The sequence below is a fragment of the Phyllostomus hastatus genome, unplaced genomic scaffold, assembly GCF_019186645.2.
Source record: "Phyllostomus hastatus isolate PE091 unplaced genomic scaffold, TTU_PhHast_1.1 phas_contig_1633, whole genome shotgun sequence".
In the NCBI taxonomy this organism is placed as follows: Eukaryota; Metazoa; Chordata; class Mammalia; order Chiroptera; family Phyllostomidae; genus Phyllostomus; species Phyllostomus hastatus.
The window spans coordinates 49,975-65,233 of record NW_025333652.1 but is presented as its reverse complement, the minus strand read 5'-3'; the positions used below and the strand labels follow the sequence as shown (position 1 = coordinate 65,233).

General features: G+C 40.2%; 1 protein-coding gene across 1 annotated transcript in view; it reads left to right on the top strand.

Moving 5' to 3' along the window:
* The window catches only part of LOC123814638 (nuclear autoantigen Sp-100-like), a 28,390-nt gene that overhangs the window by 3,570 nt on the left and 9,561 nt on the right, over window positions 1-15,259 (top strand). Inside the window, exons 4-7 of the mRNA XM_045832563.1 lie at window positions 634-777; window positions 1,641-1,787; window positions 2,457-2,540; window positions 10,918-10,971. Coding sequence (XP_045688519.1) covers window positions 634-777; window positions 1,641-1,787; window positions 2,457-2,540; window positions 10,918-10,971 — 429 coding nt within the window. The remainder of the gene's footprint in view (window positions 1-633; window positions 778-1,640; window positions 1,788-2,456; window positions 2,541-10,917; window positions 10,972-15,259) is intronic.

Sequence of the window (15,259 nt, the reverse complement as noted above, 5' to 3'; positions counted from 1 at the left end):
TTCATACACAATTGGGGTTGGTGGGAAGAGAGTGGGATGGGCCAATGGAGTCAATAATGCACAGAGGAGGTTCACTGTGGGGAAGGGGGTGTGCAGGTCCTGGGAGGTTTACTCAGATTCATTCCTTATCTTTTCCTGCTCTGCTCTGCCCTCTAACTCTGGCCACAGACCCCTGCAGACTTGCTTGCCAGCTCCATTGTACTGCGTCCAGCTGAGTTCCTGACCTGGTAGACAGTAGCAAGACATTAGAGGATGGGAGCAAGGGAGAAGCCGGTATATATTGCTGTCACTTTCTCGGGCCTCAAGTCTGGCAGTAGCTGCATCTTCCCCGTGACACCACTTCCCACCAAGCAGGCCAGCCATAGTCCAGCTTGTCCCTACCCAGTGACCTTGGGATATGACCTTGGCACAGACCTCAGCCTTAGTGCTTCACATACCTTGCTCTTGACCATTTTGAGAGCTGCCACATTCTTCCATTTGGGCTTCTTGGCTCTTCCATCAGCTGTATAACTAATCATCTGGACTAAATTCCCTCTGCTCTAAAGTTTAGACAGCTTCTTATTGTATTTTCTTGCTGAACCCTGATTGATGCAGGAAACAAATTAAATATCTATGAATCAAAATGTTGTCTAGGTACAGCCACATCTGATAATGGACTCTCAAATGACATGTCTGAAGAAGAGATAAGTGTGATTGTTGATACAACCACTGGCAACAACGATGCCCTAGAAAGCCGACAAGCAAATGAACAATGTGCCCAGCAGTCTGAACCAGCAGGTAAGACTGAATGTTTGGGTTGGATGAGTGTGAAGGGGAACAGGCAGGTGGAGGGACTCAGTGTGGTGGATACAGTCACAAGAGTAGAACTTCACTAATGATGAGAGTGCTTAAGATGGAGAAAACATAAAGACAAAATTGCTATAAAAAGGGCATTCACAGGTCACAAAAACAATTAAGAAATACAGTAGGAGAAAGTAAGAAACATTGTAGAGAATGGATAAACTGAAGGTTCACATAGGGCACAGCAAGGTCAGGTCTAGGGTGAGGCAGGAACCCAGAGGCTTGTGAAGAGGATCTCACTCTCAGCACCTCCTGTCCTGTAGACGACTACTTTGCTTCACCCTGGACCCTGCTGGGCCCTGGTGCACAATGATAAAATAAATATAGAGAAATAAGTATGAATAGAAGAAGATATAGAGGGAAGTAAATATCAATAAATAGTAAAAATCAGGAGACAACAACAGCACTATGTCGAGAATGAGTAAAGGAGAATGAATGGAGAACTGGTAGAGAGAGGACCAAGCTTTGTCTGATTGGAGGAGACAGTCTCCAGAAAGAAGGCACAAGGGACTGATCCTAATTCCACTGAGAAGGTAAGGTGTCCACACTGATGAAAATGGCCTGAGAACCTTCTTAGGTAAAAATAGGTCTCTCCTCTGAAAAGTAGAATCAAAAGTAAAAATAAAAAAACCAGAGTTAACAGAGGCACAAAGGAAGGACAGAGCTGAGCAGCAGGAAAGGAGAGGGTGGGGGAGCTCTCCCTGCAGTGGGATTACAGGGAGAAGGGCTTAATTGTAGTGAGGGTGCTCACTCTCTCTGCAGAAACAAGTGAAATTCTTCATTTTTGCAATTTGGTCCAGGAGCAGATCTACCAAACCATGGAATCCCAGTGAGTTCCAGCTCTATAGCTCCAATGAACATAAAGAAGGAAAAGCCATATTTTAATTCAGGAGTTGAATGGGAAGCCCAAGGAAGGAGTGACTGTAACCAGGCATCTGACATAATAGGCAAGGCTGACTGAAAGAGTGTGTGATGTGAACCACAGCACTGGGCAAGGGTCTGGGACATGTCAGAGGGCCCGTGGAGGCAGTCCTGGTGACCTGGGTTAGAGGTAGGAAGGGGAGGGAACCAGCGCCTTATGCAGCAAGTTCAGCAGAAAAGTGTCCGCAGTCGTTGGAAAAATATCAGAACAGAAATGGTTGACTTAAGCAATGATATCACACTGTTTCTATGCAAGAGAAGAAAGTGACAGATGGAGGAGTTGAGGAAAAATCAAAGAACCAAGATACTCGTTACAGGACAGAAAACGGAACACATGAAGACGACGAGAGTTTAAAGACATGCCATCGCCAGGCATGATTAGTGGAAACTGAGCCAATAGGGAAGTGGAGAATTAAAGTGAGAATGAAAGAAGAGGTAGAGTGTGGGTGGAGGTGGGACACAGGGTGACTGTGGGGTAAGAAGAGCTGCAGGATGGGCACAGCTGCCCTCTGAGCCCGAATCTCACCACCTCTTGTGTAGGACCTAGAGCAACCTGCCAGGCCCACGCTTTAGGGCACAGACCAGTGGGACCTGAGCGGGTTAACTTAGCTCCTCAGTCTTCCTAGTGCTCTTGTCATGGGTTTTCCTGTCCATGGGCTCCTTGGGCCACTAAGGGGTTTTTGTTCTCTGTACAGACATCAGCAGTGAGGACTTCGTGGAACGCAGAAACAGAGAAGAGGCCCCAGAACCTTCCACCTCAACAGTGAAAAGGAAATCTGGTAAGGAGGTGGGAGTTCAAGGCTTAGGGCTGCAGGAAGCTGAATTAACAGGTATTGTTTCCTGAGGCATTCATTCTGAGTTGATTCTGCACTAAGGATGCAGTTTATCCTGGAATCCCATTCTCTGCATTTTACTTGACCACTTTGGGATGTGCAAGACAATAAGAAATCATTTTATTTATATTTTTGAAGATGAGGCTATATATTGATGAGTCCTATTAATATATGCATGTATAAATTGATTATATAGTAGAAATAGGCTGGCAAAGTGATGAGCTTTTTTTAAAATTAATGGATATGACTATAAAGTGTTGGATTTATACAATTATTTCTAAAGAGAAGAGAAAAACAAATATTTCTTAATTGGAAGATCACATTCCCCCAGCTATCTAGTGTTAGCAGAAATGCATAAGGCATTTTGAAACCCAGAGTATGTTTTCTACAGAGTTCTTCAGCAAGTCATGAATATATAGTGACTTTTTTCAAAGGACCTTGGCAAATAGTATCTTACTTTTTCTCTTACATCTTACCCTGAGGGGTAAGCATGATGGACAGTGTTACTCTTGTTTCTAGATGAGGAAACACAATCACATAAATGTTTTTAGGTCTTCCACAAAGTCTCCTGGAGATAATAGCTTCCTGGATTCTACATTGTTTCCTTTGTAAAACTGCAGTTGAAAAATGTTACAAAAATTTTTCCCTCATCCTTGGGAAGCATGAGTGGTCATAAGCTGTGCAGCTCTTTGGTGTACAGACTGATGGTTGGTTTCCCTTCTTGCGTTCTCAGAGGATATTGGAAGCATGCTATTTAGGAAAACATGCTAGGAAAAGACCTAAAAACAAATAAAAACGTTACCTGGTCTTTAGGTTACAAATGTACAATATTTAAATCATATATTTATTGTAATACCTCACTATGACTATCCATGAAAAATGTAAGTTTGCTTCAGTTTTTAGAGAGTGCATATTCTGACTTGTGTCTTATAGTAGGCAACCTGCTCCAAATGGTGGTTTTGTAGTAGGTCCATGGCTCAGACACAAGAGACTACTGCTGAGATTTGGAAACAGTTCAAGGGGCACTTGGGGAAAGGAAGCCTTCTACGTGCGACACAAGATTTCCAAGTTCTCCCCACATGAGAAACAGCAGATGAAGAAAAAGACAGTGTAAAATGACAATAGAAGGGGTGAGAGGAGGAAGACCCATGTATCCATGCCTCTGTTTCCACTTTGTTCATCAGTTTATTTTGTTCATTAGATTCTACATGTAAGTGAGTTTATGTGGTATTTGTCTTTCTCTGACTGGCTTATTTACTTAGCAAAGTAATGTGCAGGTCCATCCATGCTGTCACAAGAGTTAAGATTTCCTTCTTTATCTGGTTTTGGAGTGTGGATAATGCCGGCTTTGTAAAGAACTTGGAAGCCTTCTCTCTTTAATTTTTTGGAATAGTTTGAGGAGGATATATGTTAGTTCTTTGAATGTTTGGCAAAATTTGCCTGTGAAGTCATCTGGTTCCAGACTTTTTTTTGCTGAAAAAAATGTTAAATTTTTTATTGTGTTTTTCCATTACCATTTAACCAACCCCCTTACCCCTCCCTCCATACCTCAATCACCACACTGTTGTCCATGTCCATGAATTGTTTTCCATTTTTGCCTGATCTCTTCACTCCCTAATCCCCCCATAACTGTCATCCTGCTTTCTGTTTATGAGTCTGTCTTTATTTTGCTTGTTAGTTCAGTCTGTTCATTAGATTCCACATGAGTGAAATCATATGGTATTTGTCTTTCTCTGACTGGCTTATTTCACTTAGCATAATGTTCTCCAGTTCCATCCATGCTGTCAAAAGGGTAAAATTTTCTTTATTTATGACTGATTAGTATTCAATTTTATAAATGTCCCACAATTGCTTTATCCATTCATCTACTGATGGAAGCTTGGGCTGTTTCCATATCTTGGCAGTTGTAAATAATGCCACAGTGAGCAGAGAGGTCCTTATGTTTTTCTGAATTAGTGTTTGGGGGATTCTTCATATATATTCCCATAAATAGGAATACTGGGTTAAAAGGCAGATTTATTTTTTAATTATTTGAGGTATTTCCATAATGCTTTCCATAGTGGCTGGGTCAATCTGCATTCCCACCAACAGTGCAGTGGGATTCCTTTTCTCCACATCCTTACTAGCACTTGTTTGTCGATTTATTGATAATAGCCATTTTGACCAGTGTGAGGTGATATTGTGGTTTTAATATACATTTCTCTAATGATTAGTGATGTTGAGCATCTTTTCATATGTCTATTGGTCATCTGTATGTCCTCTTTGAGAAGGGTCTGTTTAGGTCCTTGCCTGGGTTGAATAGTTTATTTGTTTACTTTGGTGTTGAATTTTATAAATTCTTTATAAATTTTGGATGTTAACCCCTTATCCAATGTATCAGAAAATATGCTTCCCCATTCTGTGGATTGCATTTTTATTTTGTTGATGGTTTCCATTGCTGTACAAAAACTTGTTATTTATTTTTTTCATTTTCACCAATGACTTTATATTTTAATGATTTTATTATTGTTCAGTTACAGTTGTCTGTAGTTTTTCCCCATCCCCTCCAAACCCACCTCCCTCCCTTGCCTCCACCCTCCTGAAGTTTTGTCCATGTGTCCTTTTTTAAATATATTTTATTGATTATGCTATTACAGTTGTCTCATTACTCCCCCTCCATCCCCCTCCACCCTACACACCCTCTCTCACCCACATTCCCCCTCTAGTTCATGACCATGTGTAATAAGTTCTTTAGCTTCTGCATTTCCCATACTATTCTTGCCCTCCCCCATCTATTTTCTTCCTACCATCTGTGCTACTTATTCTCCACAACTTTTCCCCCTCCCTCCTCCTCCCACTCCCCTGTTGCTAACCCTCCATCCCTCCATGTGATCTCCATTTCTGTGGTTCTGTTCCTGTTCTAGTTGTTTGCTTAGTCTGTTTTTCTTTTTGGTGTGGTTGTTAATAATTGTGAGTTTGCTGTCATTTTACTATACATGTTTTTTATCTCCTTTTTCTTAGGTAAGTCCCTTTAACATTTCATAAAATAAGGACTTGGTGATGATGAACTCCTTCAACTTGACCTTACCTGGGAAGCACTATATCTGCCCTTTCATTCTGAAAGATAGCTTTGCTGGATAGAGCAGTCTGGGATGTAGGTCCTTGCCTTTGATGACTTGGAATACTTCTTTCCATCCACTTCTTGCCTGCAAGGTCTCTTTTGTGAAATCAGCTGACAGTCTTATGGGAACTCCTTTGTAGGTAACTGTCTCCTTATCTCTTGCTGCTTCTAGGATTCTCTCCATCTTTACCTTGGCTAATGTAATTAGCCAAGGCTAATGTAATGATGTGCCTTGGTGTATTCCTCCTTGGGTCCAACTTCTTTGGGACTCTCTGAGCTCCCTGGAGTTCCTGGAAATCTATTTCCTTTGCCAGATTGGGAAATTCTCCTTTATTATTTGTTCATATAACTTTTCCATTTGTTGCTCTTCCTCTTTCCCTGCTGGTACCCCTATAATTCAAATGTTGGGGCATTTAAAGATGTCCTGGAGGTTCCTAAGCCTCTCCTCATTTTTTTGAATACTTGTTTCTTCATTCTTTTTTCTTTGGTTGTTTCTTTCTTCCTTCTGGTCCACTGCATTGATTTGAGTCCCAGTTTCCTTTTCATCACTATTGGTTCCCTGTGCCTTTTCCTTCATTTCTGTTACCATAGCCTTCACTTTTTAACCTAATTTGCAGCCAGATTGAACCAATTCTGTGAGCATCCTGATCACCAGTGCTTTGAACTGTGCATCTGATAAGTTGGCTATCTCCTGGTCACTTAAAAGTATTGGTTCTGGGTTTTTTATTTGTACTTCCTTTTGAACCATTTTTTTTTAATCTGGTCATGCCTGGTACGTAGTGAGGGGTGGAGCCTTAGGTGTTCCCCAAGGTGGGGCAACCCAGTGGCTGGGTTGTGATGCTATATGTGGGGGCGGGGTCTGAGAGGGAATAATGGTGCTTGCTCTGCTCTCTGTCAGACTTCAGTCCCTTTCGCCACTTCCCCCAAGCAAACTGGGCCTCTGTGGTGCTAATTCCCATGTGGGTGGGCTTGTGCACATTCTAGGAACCCATGGGTCTTTCCAACAAACTCTCCTGTGAGGCTGGGAGTCTCTCCCTGTGCCTCAGCCCTCACAGGTGCTTTCAATCAGTGCTCCAAGGCTCCATTTCCCGGCGCTGGGACACTGGGTTGCATGCAGTGCCTTGCTTCACAATCACCACCTTGCTGGGCCTGCCGGTTGCCACCCTGTGCCTAGGGTCTGCCAGCTGCCTGCATGTCCAGGGTCCACCTGCTCCGGTCTTGTGCACCCGGGATGCCTTACATGCCTGGTTCCACCACTCTTTGTGCTGCCACCGCTCTACTTGGCTGCCCGACTCCGCCCTTCCTAGTGGTCTGGATGAATGTGTCTATTTTAACTCCTTGGTTGTCTGATTTCCATACAGTTCAATTTTCTATCAGTTCTGGTTGTTATTTTGTTTCTAAATTGTTGTTGTCCCTATCTTGGTTGTGGGAAGAGGCACAGTGTGTCTACCTATGCCTCCATCTCAGCTGGAAACTTGTACAAAATCTTTTTAGTTTGTTGAGGTTCCGTTTGCTTATTTTTTCTTTTATTTCCCTTGTCTGGGGAGATATATCAAATATTGCTACAAGCAATGTCTGAGACTTTACTGCCTATGTTTTCTTCTAGGATTTTTTGTGGTTTCATATGCCCTGACCAGGATTAGAACACATGCCCTTTTGATTTGGACAGTGCTCCAAGAAACTGAGCCACACTGGCCAGGGCTAAGCCATTCATCGTTTAACCTCCATGTGTTTGGATATTTTTCAGGTGTATCTTTTTGTAGTTGATTTTAGTTTCATACCGTTGTGGTCAGAGTAGATGCTTGATATGATTTCAATGTTCTTGAATTTAAGACTTACTTTGTGTCCTAACATGTAGTCTATCTTTGAGACAGTTCCATGTGCACTTTGGAAGAATGTATATTCCACTGATTGGGATGCAATGTTCTGTAAATATCAAGTAAGACAATCTGATCCAGTGTGACATTTAAGGTCACTGCTGTGTTGTTGAAATTTTGTCTGGAATATCTATCCATTGAGGTGTTAAGACCCCCGACTATCACTGTATTTCTGTTGGTATCTTCCTTAATATCCTCCAAGATTTTCTTTGTATATTTAGGTGTTCCTATGTTTGATGCATATGTTTACCAAGGTTATATCCTCATGTTGGATTGATCCCTTTCATATTGTACTATGTAGTGACCTTTATTGTCTCTTGTTATGGCCTTTGTTTTAAAGTCTATTTAGTGAGGTATAAGTATAACTACCCAAGGGTTTTTGTTTTGTTTCCTTGTTTTCAGTTGCATAGAATGTTTTTCTATCACTTCACTTTCAGTCTTTGTGTATCTTTTGTTCTGAGATGAGTGTCTTGTAGACAGCATATGTATGGGTCATGTTTCTTATTCATTCAGCATTTAATCCATTTATATTTCAGGTTATTATTGTTAGATATTTACTTATTGTTATTTTATTTTTTATACTTCTGTTCTTCTCTCTATTTCTTCTTAAAGCAGACACTTTGACATTTCTTGCAATATTGATTTGGTGGTAATGAACTCATTTAGCTTTTCATAATCTTGGATATTTCATACAAATCCCTCTTTGCTGAGTGTTTCTGGTGGGAAATCAGTTGACAGCCTTTTGGAGCCCCATTTAGATAACTAAAACTAAGTGTCTCTCGATTGCTGCCTTTAAAGGTCTCTCTTTGTTTTTAACCTTTGCCATTCTTCCTTGTGATATGTCTTAGTGTAAATCCCTTGGGGTTCAATTTGATTGGGGTTCTCTGTTCTTCCTGAACTTAGGTTACTTCACCAAGTTATGGAAGTTTTCAGCCATTATTTCTTTGAAAAAGTTCTCTGTTCCCGGTCACTCTCATCTTCTGGTGCCCATATGATGCAGACATTGTTACACTTGATGTTGCCCCAAAGGTGCCTTAGAATTTCCTCATTTTTAAAAAATTCTCTTTTCTTTTTGAGAACCCATGAAGTAGACATAAACATTGTAAACATATATGCACCAAACATGGAGCACCCAATATATAAGGAAAATCTTGGAGGACTTCAAGAAAGATATAGACAGATTTCCAGCCAAGATGGAGGCATAGTTAGATATACTTTGCCTGTTTGCACAACCAAAAGAAGGACAACAATAAATTTAAGGACAAAAAGTAAGCAGAACTGCCAGAAAACTGAGGTGTATTGAAGTTTGACAACCAAAGAGTTACAAAAGAAACATTCATTCAGACTGGTAGGAGGTGTGAAGACTGGCAGCCAGGGAAGAGAGAATGTGTGGCAAGGGGTGGCTTGCAGATGGAGCAGTCCCATGTTTGCATGCAGAGAAACCTGGAAGAACAACTGGGGAGCAAGACAGACCATACAACTCAGGGTTCCAGCATGCCTTCACCTCTCAGCTGTTCTGCCTCTCCCTGAGGTTGCCTAGTCCTTCTACAGAGCCTCCAAAATAATATACAGTAGGCCCAGATTGGGTGCAAACCCCTTCCACGGGTTGCAAGCTCAGTAGGATATGGTAATTGGTGTCAGGAGAACAGCATTAGTGGGTCACCTACTTGAGGCTCACCCACTCAGGCACTCAATGAGAGGAAAAGTGGCTGCCACTCCAGAGCCAAAGCACTCAGCCTCTGCCAGAGTCTCCAACTTTAGTTTCTGCTGGAGGGGCTCACTACATGTTTAGGTTGGGTACAAAGAGCCATCCCCTCTGCAGGAGCAACTTCAGCTGCCCCAAGACCAGGGCAACAGGTAAAGAGAATATCCCAATATGGGTGATGCTGGCCCAGCCCACAGGAGGGGGCTTAGCATTGTATTCTGGTCCTAGATAATAGCCTCCAGGGGTCTCACACTTTGAATGTTCCAGCATTGAGTCACTCACCTTTCCTCCCATAGAGCTGAGTCCAGTGGGGCAGAGGATCAGGGACTTGGCAGGGCTGATCCAAAGAGACTCCCAATAGGTGTGGTGCCTACAAGCTTGAAGGATGCTCATTTCTTCCCCGTCCCGGTGTAGTGTGGGCTAAATTCATGCAGGAAATATATGTGGTCCTCCCTCCAACCCCGTGATGTCGCCACACACCCTAGTTCCTGCTCTCTGGTTCTTGGACAAAAGCTTCCCAAGGAGACACAGTCTGAAAGTCCTAGCTCTGTGTCTCACTCTGATCCCCTTATATCACTGAACTCAGCAGGATGGTGCCAACCAAGTCATTCAACATGTAGAAGGAGGTGGTGTCAGCTGTGTGCTCAAGGAGGGGGAGAAAGGAACTCTTTCCAAAGCCATACAGATAGTCACTGCCTGGGTCTCTGACAAGAACTTCCCCAGAAAAAGAAGGCCCTGAAACTCATTGCTGGCTGCAGCCTGCAAAGCCCTCAACAGAATGGGCTCTCTAACAGTCAAAGTCCATGCATTCCATTCCCCAGGACAGTGCTTCAACAGCAGGAGTGCTCATCCCAGAAAAAGTGGTGTGTGGTGTCTCCTAGGCAGACAGCATAACGTCCCCACTGATTTTCACCAGCAGATGTCCTGCAGGATCCTCTTCCTGTCTCTGTTGCTCTGGATGGAGGATGCCTGCATGGGGTTGAGACCTCACACTCCTGGGGGAGAGAGTTTAGCAACCACAATATATCTCTGGCTGCCACTGCACCTGGTTGTGGAGGCTAGCTCTTTCCACACCTCTGCACTTCTTACCAGTCTCTATGTGATTTCGTCTGTAAACCTTTGGTTATAATATTTCAGTTTGGCTAGACTTTAGTTGGCTATTCTCATTAATTTCTCTGTAATTATCTGTAAATTCAGTGTGAGCCAGGAGCAGTTTAGTGTAGCTTCCATCTACTATGCAGCCATCTTAAAATCTACCATCCCCAGCACATATTTTTGTATGGATGCCTGTCCTCCAGCATGTCACAGGTTTAACTGGGGATTTTTACAGGAACTTTTGCACAAATTTCCTCATAAAAATACTAGCCATCTAAACAGAATATGATGCCTGTTCTTACTGCTGAGTGCAATGGGATTTAAGAGAATTTTTTAAAGTGATATTGAAAAATGAAGGAAGACCTAGGGCCAATTCTGAAGTCATACTTCTCAGTGTACTAGGTTTTCAGTTCCTTTTTAAGAAAGAGAAAAACAATAAATCAAACACCCTTATAAACTCAATCCTCCTGCAGTATTAATCATGCTAATATTTGCAACTTTCATCTATTCTTTTCTGTTTTCTCACCACCACCTGTTATTTTCTAGGTACTGTGAATCCTGAAAACAACTCTATTCCAGAAAAAGCCAAGAAGAAAAGAAGTAAGAATAAGATTTTACTTGCTTTTGATATGAGAAACAAGTTTTATAATCCTAGTATTTTATAATTATTATTATTATTATTTACAATATTGTGGTTGGTAGAATGGTGGCTTCTCAAGATGTCCATGTCCTAGTCCCTGGAACCTGTAATCTGTTATCTCACATTGAACTTTACGGATGTGATTAAACTAGGGACCTTGAGATGGGGGAGGTTATCCTGGATTACCTGGATGGCCTAAATACACTCTTATAGGCTTTAAAAAGTAGAGAGCCTCTCTTGGCTGTGGGGAGAGGAAGAAGTGACTATGGAGGAACAGTCAGAGAGGTGCAATATTGCTGGTTCTGCAGATGGAGGAGGGAGGAGGGAATGTGGGTGGCCACAAGAAACAGGAGAAAATCAAGGAATCAAATCATTCCCAACAGCCTCCAGAAAGGAATGAAAATCTGCAAAAAAGTTGATTTTAGCCCTGTAAGGCAGTGCCAAAATTCTTACTGACATTATTGTAAAATAATAAATTTATGTTGTTTGAAACCACTGTTTGTAGTAAATTGTTATGGCAGCAATGTGGAAATAAACAGACTCATCCTTACCAGTGGGTTATGGCTATAAAACATTTTCTAAAAATGTGCTGATGGCTATGGATAGAGAGAAGAGGCTGGAAGAATTTTAACTTGAATGGTTAAAAAATCCTCGATTGAGCAGTGTGTAGGATGTGGGTGCTGAAGACCTGGTGAGGACTCAGAAAGGGGGGTGAACATGAGAACAACAACCTTCATTGTCTCAGAAAATACAAAATCATCCTGATCAGCACAAATATGGAGGTTTAAAGGTGTGACTGCTGAGGGCTCAGAAGTAAATAAGAACATTAGAAAACTAGAGGAAGAAAATTCTCATTATACAGTGACAAAAATTATAACCAAATCCTTTTCTGCAGATATGTGGGAAGAACTTTCTGGATATACACTGGGGAGATTTCTAGGTGATGATGATACAGCTGGTTTGTTTTTGCTGCTTACAGTAAAATGTGAGAGAAAAGAGATAAACTAAGGGTGAAATTGTGAGGCAAAATAAGTCAAGATGTGATAATTTGAAGAAGTCTCAGCCTATTCTGGTTGAAAAAGATGGTAAAATTAGAAGATTCACTGTCAGGCAAGTGTGCTCTAGAGAATGACTAAGAGTGTGGCTGTACAACTTCTTGCTAGAGCCTCAGAAGTAACAAAAAGCCGGAGTATTCAGTCACAGAAAGGTGCTTTGTTGCGATTATGTGTGTGACTCAGATCCCTTCAGCCATCTCAGCAGGAGCCAAAAATAGGTACGTGGTTACATAGGAAAGATCTGTGGAGGAGCCTTTTGTCTAATGGAGCAAATCCCCATGACATACCTGGGAGACCTATTTGGTTCTCGACTATTTCATGCCAACAGAAACAGAGCCGTCCATAATCCCTGGAACCTGGAACCTGTTTCTTTACATAGAGGTGACTTTGAAAATGTGATTAAGTAAATTATCTTGAGATGGGAAATTATCCTGAATAATCTGGGTGCCCCAGTCAAATTAGATAGGTCCTTAAAAATCAGAAAGGCTGTCCTGCTGTGCGGAGGAACATGTGCCTATGGAAGAACGATCAGAGAGCTGTGATGCGGCTGTCTTTACAGAGGAAGACAAGGGGACGATGAGCCAAAAACTGAGGGCAGACTTCAGACGCTGTAACACAATATCAATTGCATGACATATCTAAGTAAAACTATTCACATGTTATTTGTTTTACTTTAATTCAGTACATTATGCACTAGACATTATGAATATTTGACATTTTCCCAATAACTATAAAAAGTTTTATTTCATTCCTGTTTTAATTTGCGTTACTACAATTTTAGTATATTTGAACATTTTTTCATTGGTTATTAATTATTTGGTTTTTCTTCTTCTACACAAATGCCTGGATATGCCTTACCAGTGTTGCTGTTATATCAGTCATTTTTTAAAAATCAGGCTGAACAACAATAGATAGGCTAGTGTATTACATAGATTATATGTTGCATGTTTGTTAATATTTTTGTCTCATTTGTTGTCATTTTTAGGCTTGTAATGGTGTATTTTGTCCTAAAGAAGTTTAAAGTTTTTATGAAATTTAAATGTCAAAACTTTCTTTTACAGTTATAGGTTTTTATATAAACTTTATGAATATATTTTTCAAGATTTAAAACATTTGTATTTGCTTCTTTTTAATATATAAATCAGTAATTCACACAGGATTCACCTCTTTGTATATGATATGAAATAATAGTTATAAGAATTACTCCAACACTTTTTTTCATGAATTGAAATGCCCTTTCATGTGCCTTTCCTTATATTCATGGGCCTGTGAATAGTGTTCTACTCTGAAGAACTGGTCTGTGTATAATTCAGTACCATATTGGCTTGATTGCAAATGTTCAAAGTAAAATTTGCTTTTCCTACTCATTACATTTTCTGTTGCAAAAAAAGAAAAGATACATTAAGGAGAAATAGAAAAAAGTTTAGAATCAAGTTCAGTGATGCTGTCACAAAGGGTAAATTTTTTTTCTTTTTAAGGCCAAGTGTCATTCCACTGTGTAAGTGTCCCATAGTTGCTTTATCTACTCACCTACTGATGGACTCTTGGGCTTTTCCAAGTCTTGGTTAGTGTAAATAATGCTGTGATGAACATAGGGATGCTTATTTCTTTCAAATTAATATTTCAGATTTCTTCAGATAAATCCAGCAGTGGAATCACTGGATCAAAAGGCAGTTCTATTATTATTTTTTTGAGGAAATTCCATATTGTTTTCCACAGTGGCTGCACCAGTCTGCACTCCCACCAACAATACAGAAGTGTTCCATTTTTTCTACACCCTTGCCAGCACTTGTTGTTTGTTGATTTATTGATAATAGCCACCGTGACAGGTGTGAGGCTTTAATTTGCATTTCTTTGATGATTAGTGATGATGAGCATCTTTTCAACTGTCTATTGGCTACCTATATGCCCTCTTTGGAGAAGTGTCTATTCAGATCTTTGCCCATTTTCAGGATTATTTGTGTGTGTGTGTGTGTGTGTGTGTGTGTTGAGTTTTATAAATTTGCATAAATTTTTGATGTTAATACCTTATCAAAGATATTGGTGAGTGTTTTTCCATTCAGTGGCTTGTCATTTTATTTTGTTGATGGTTTCCTCTGCTGTAGAAAAAGGTTTTAGTTTGATATAGTCCCATTTGTTTATTTTTTCTTCTGTTTTTCTTGCTTAAAGAGATATCTCAGAAAGAATATTGATATGAATAATGTCTGAGATTTACTGCCTATGTTTTCTTCTCAGATTTTTATGGTTTTGGATCTAACATTCAAGTCTTTAATCCATTTGGAATTTATTATTGTGTGTAAATTAGAAATTTGTCTAGTTTCATTTTTCTGCACATTTCTGTACAATTTCACACCACCATTTATTGAATTAACTATCTTCAGTCCATTGTATGTGCTTGCTTCCTCTGTCAAATATTAATTAATATAAAGGTATAGGTTTATTTCTGGGCTCTCTATTCTGTTCCATTGTTCTGTATGTCTGTTTTTATGCAAGTACCATGCTATTTTGATTACTATGACCTTATAGTTTAGTTTCATATTAGATAGTGTGATTCCTCCAAATTTGTTCTTCTTTCTCAGGATGACTGTTGCTATGTGGGGCCTTTTGTGGCTCCATATAAATTTTTGAAATATTTGCTCTAGATCTGTGAAATACTTCACTGGAATTGTGGTAGGAATTGCAGAGTCTATAGATTGCTTTTGGTAGTATGGACATTTTAATGATGTGAATTCTTCCTATCCATAAACACAGTATGTGATTCCATTTATTCGTATCTTCTTCCATTTCTCTCTTTAGCTCCTTATAATTGTCCAGATACAGGTCTTTTTTCATCCTTGGTTAAATTTATTCTTAGGTATTTTATTTGTTTTGAAGCAATTGTAAAATGGGATTTTTTTTCTTAATTTCCCTTTCTGTTAGTGCATTACAGGCATATGAAAATGTAACTGATTTATGGATGCTAATTGTGTATCCTGCTACTTTCATGAATTCATTTTTCAGTTCTAGTAGTTTCTTGGTGGAATCTTTAGAGTTCTCTGTTTACAGTCTCATGTCTTGTGCCAATGATGACAGTTTTACTTTTTCCTTTCTGATTTGAATGCCTTTTTATTTCTTCTTGTCTGGTTGCTGTGGCAAAGACTCCCAGTATTATGCTGAATAAGAGAGGCGAGGCAAACATCCCTGTCTTGTTCCT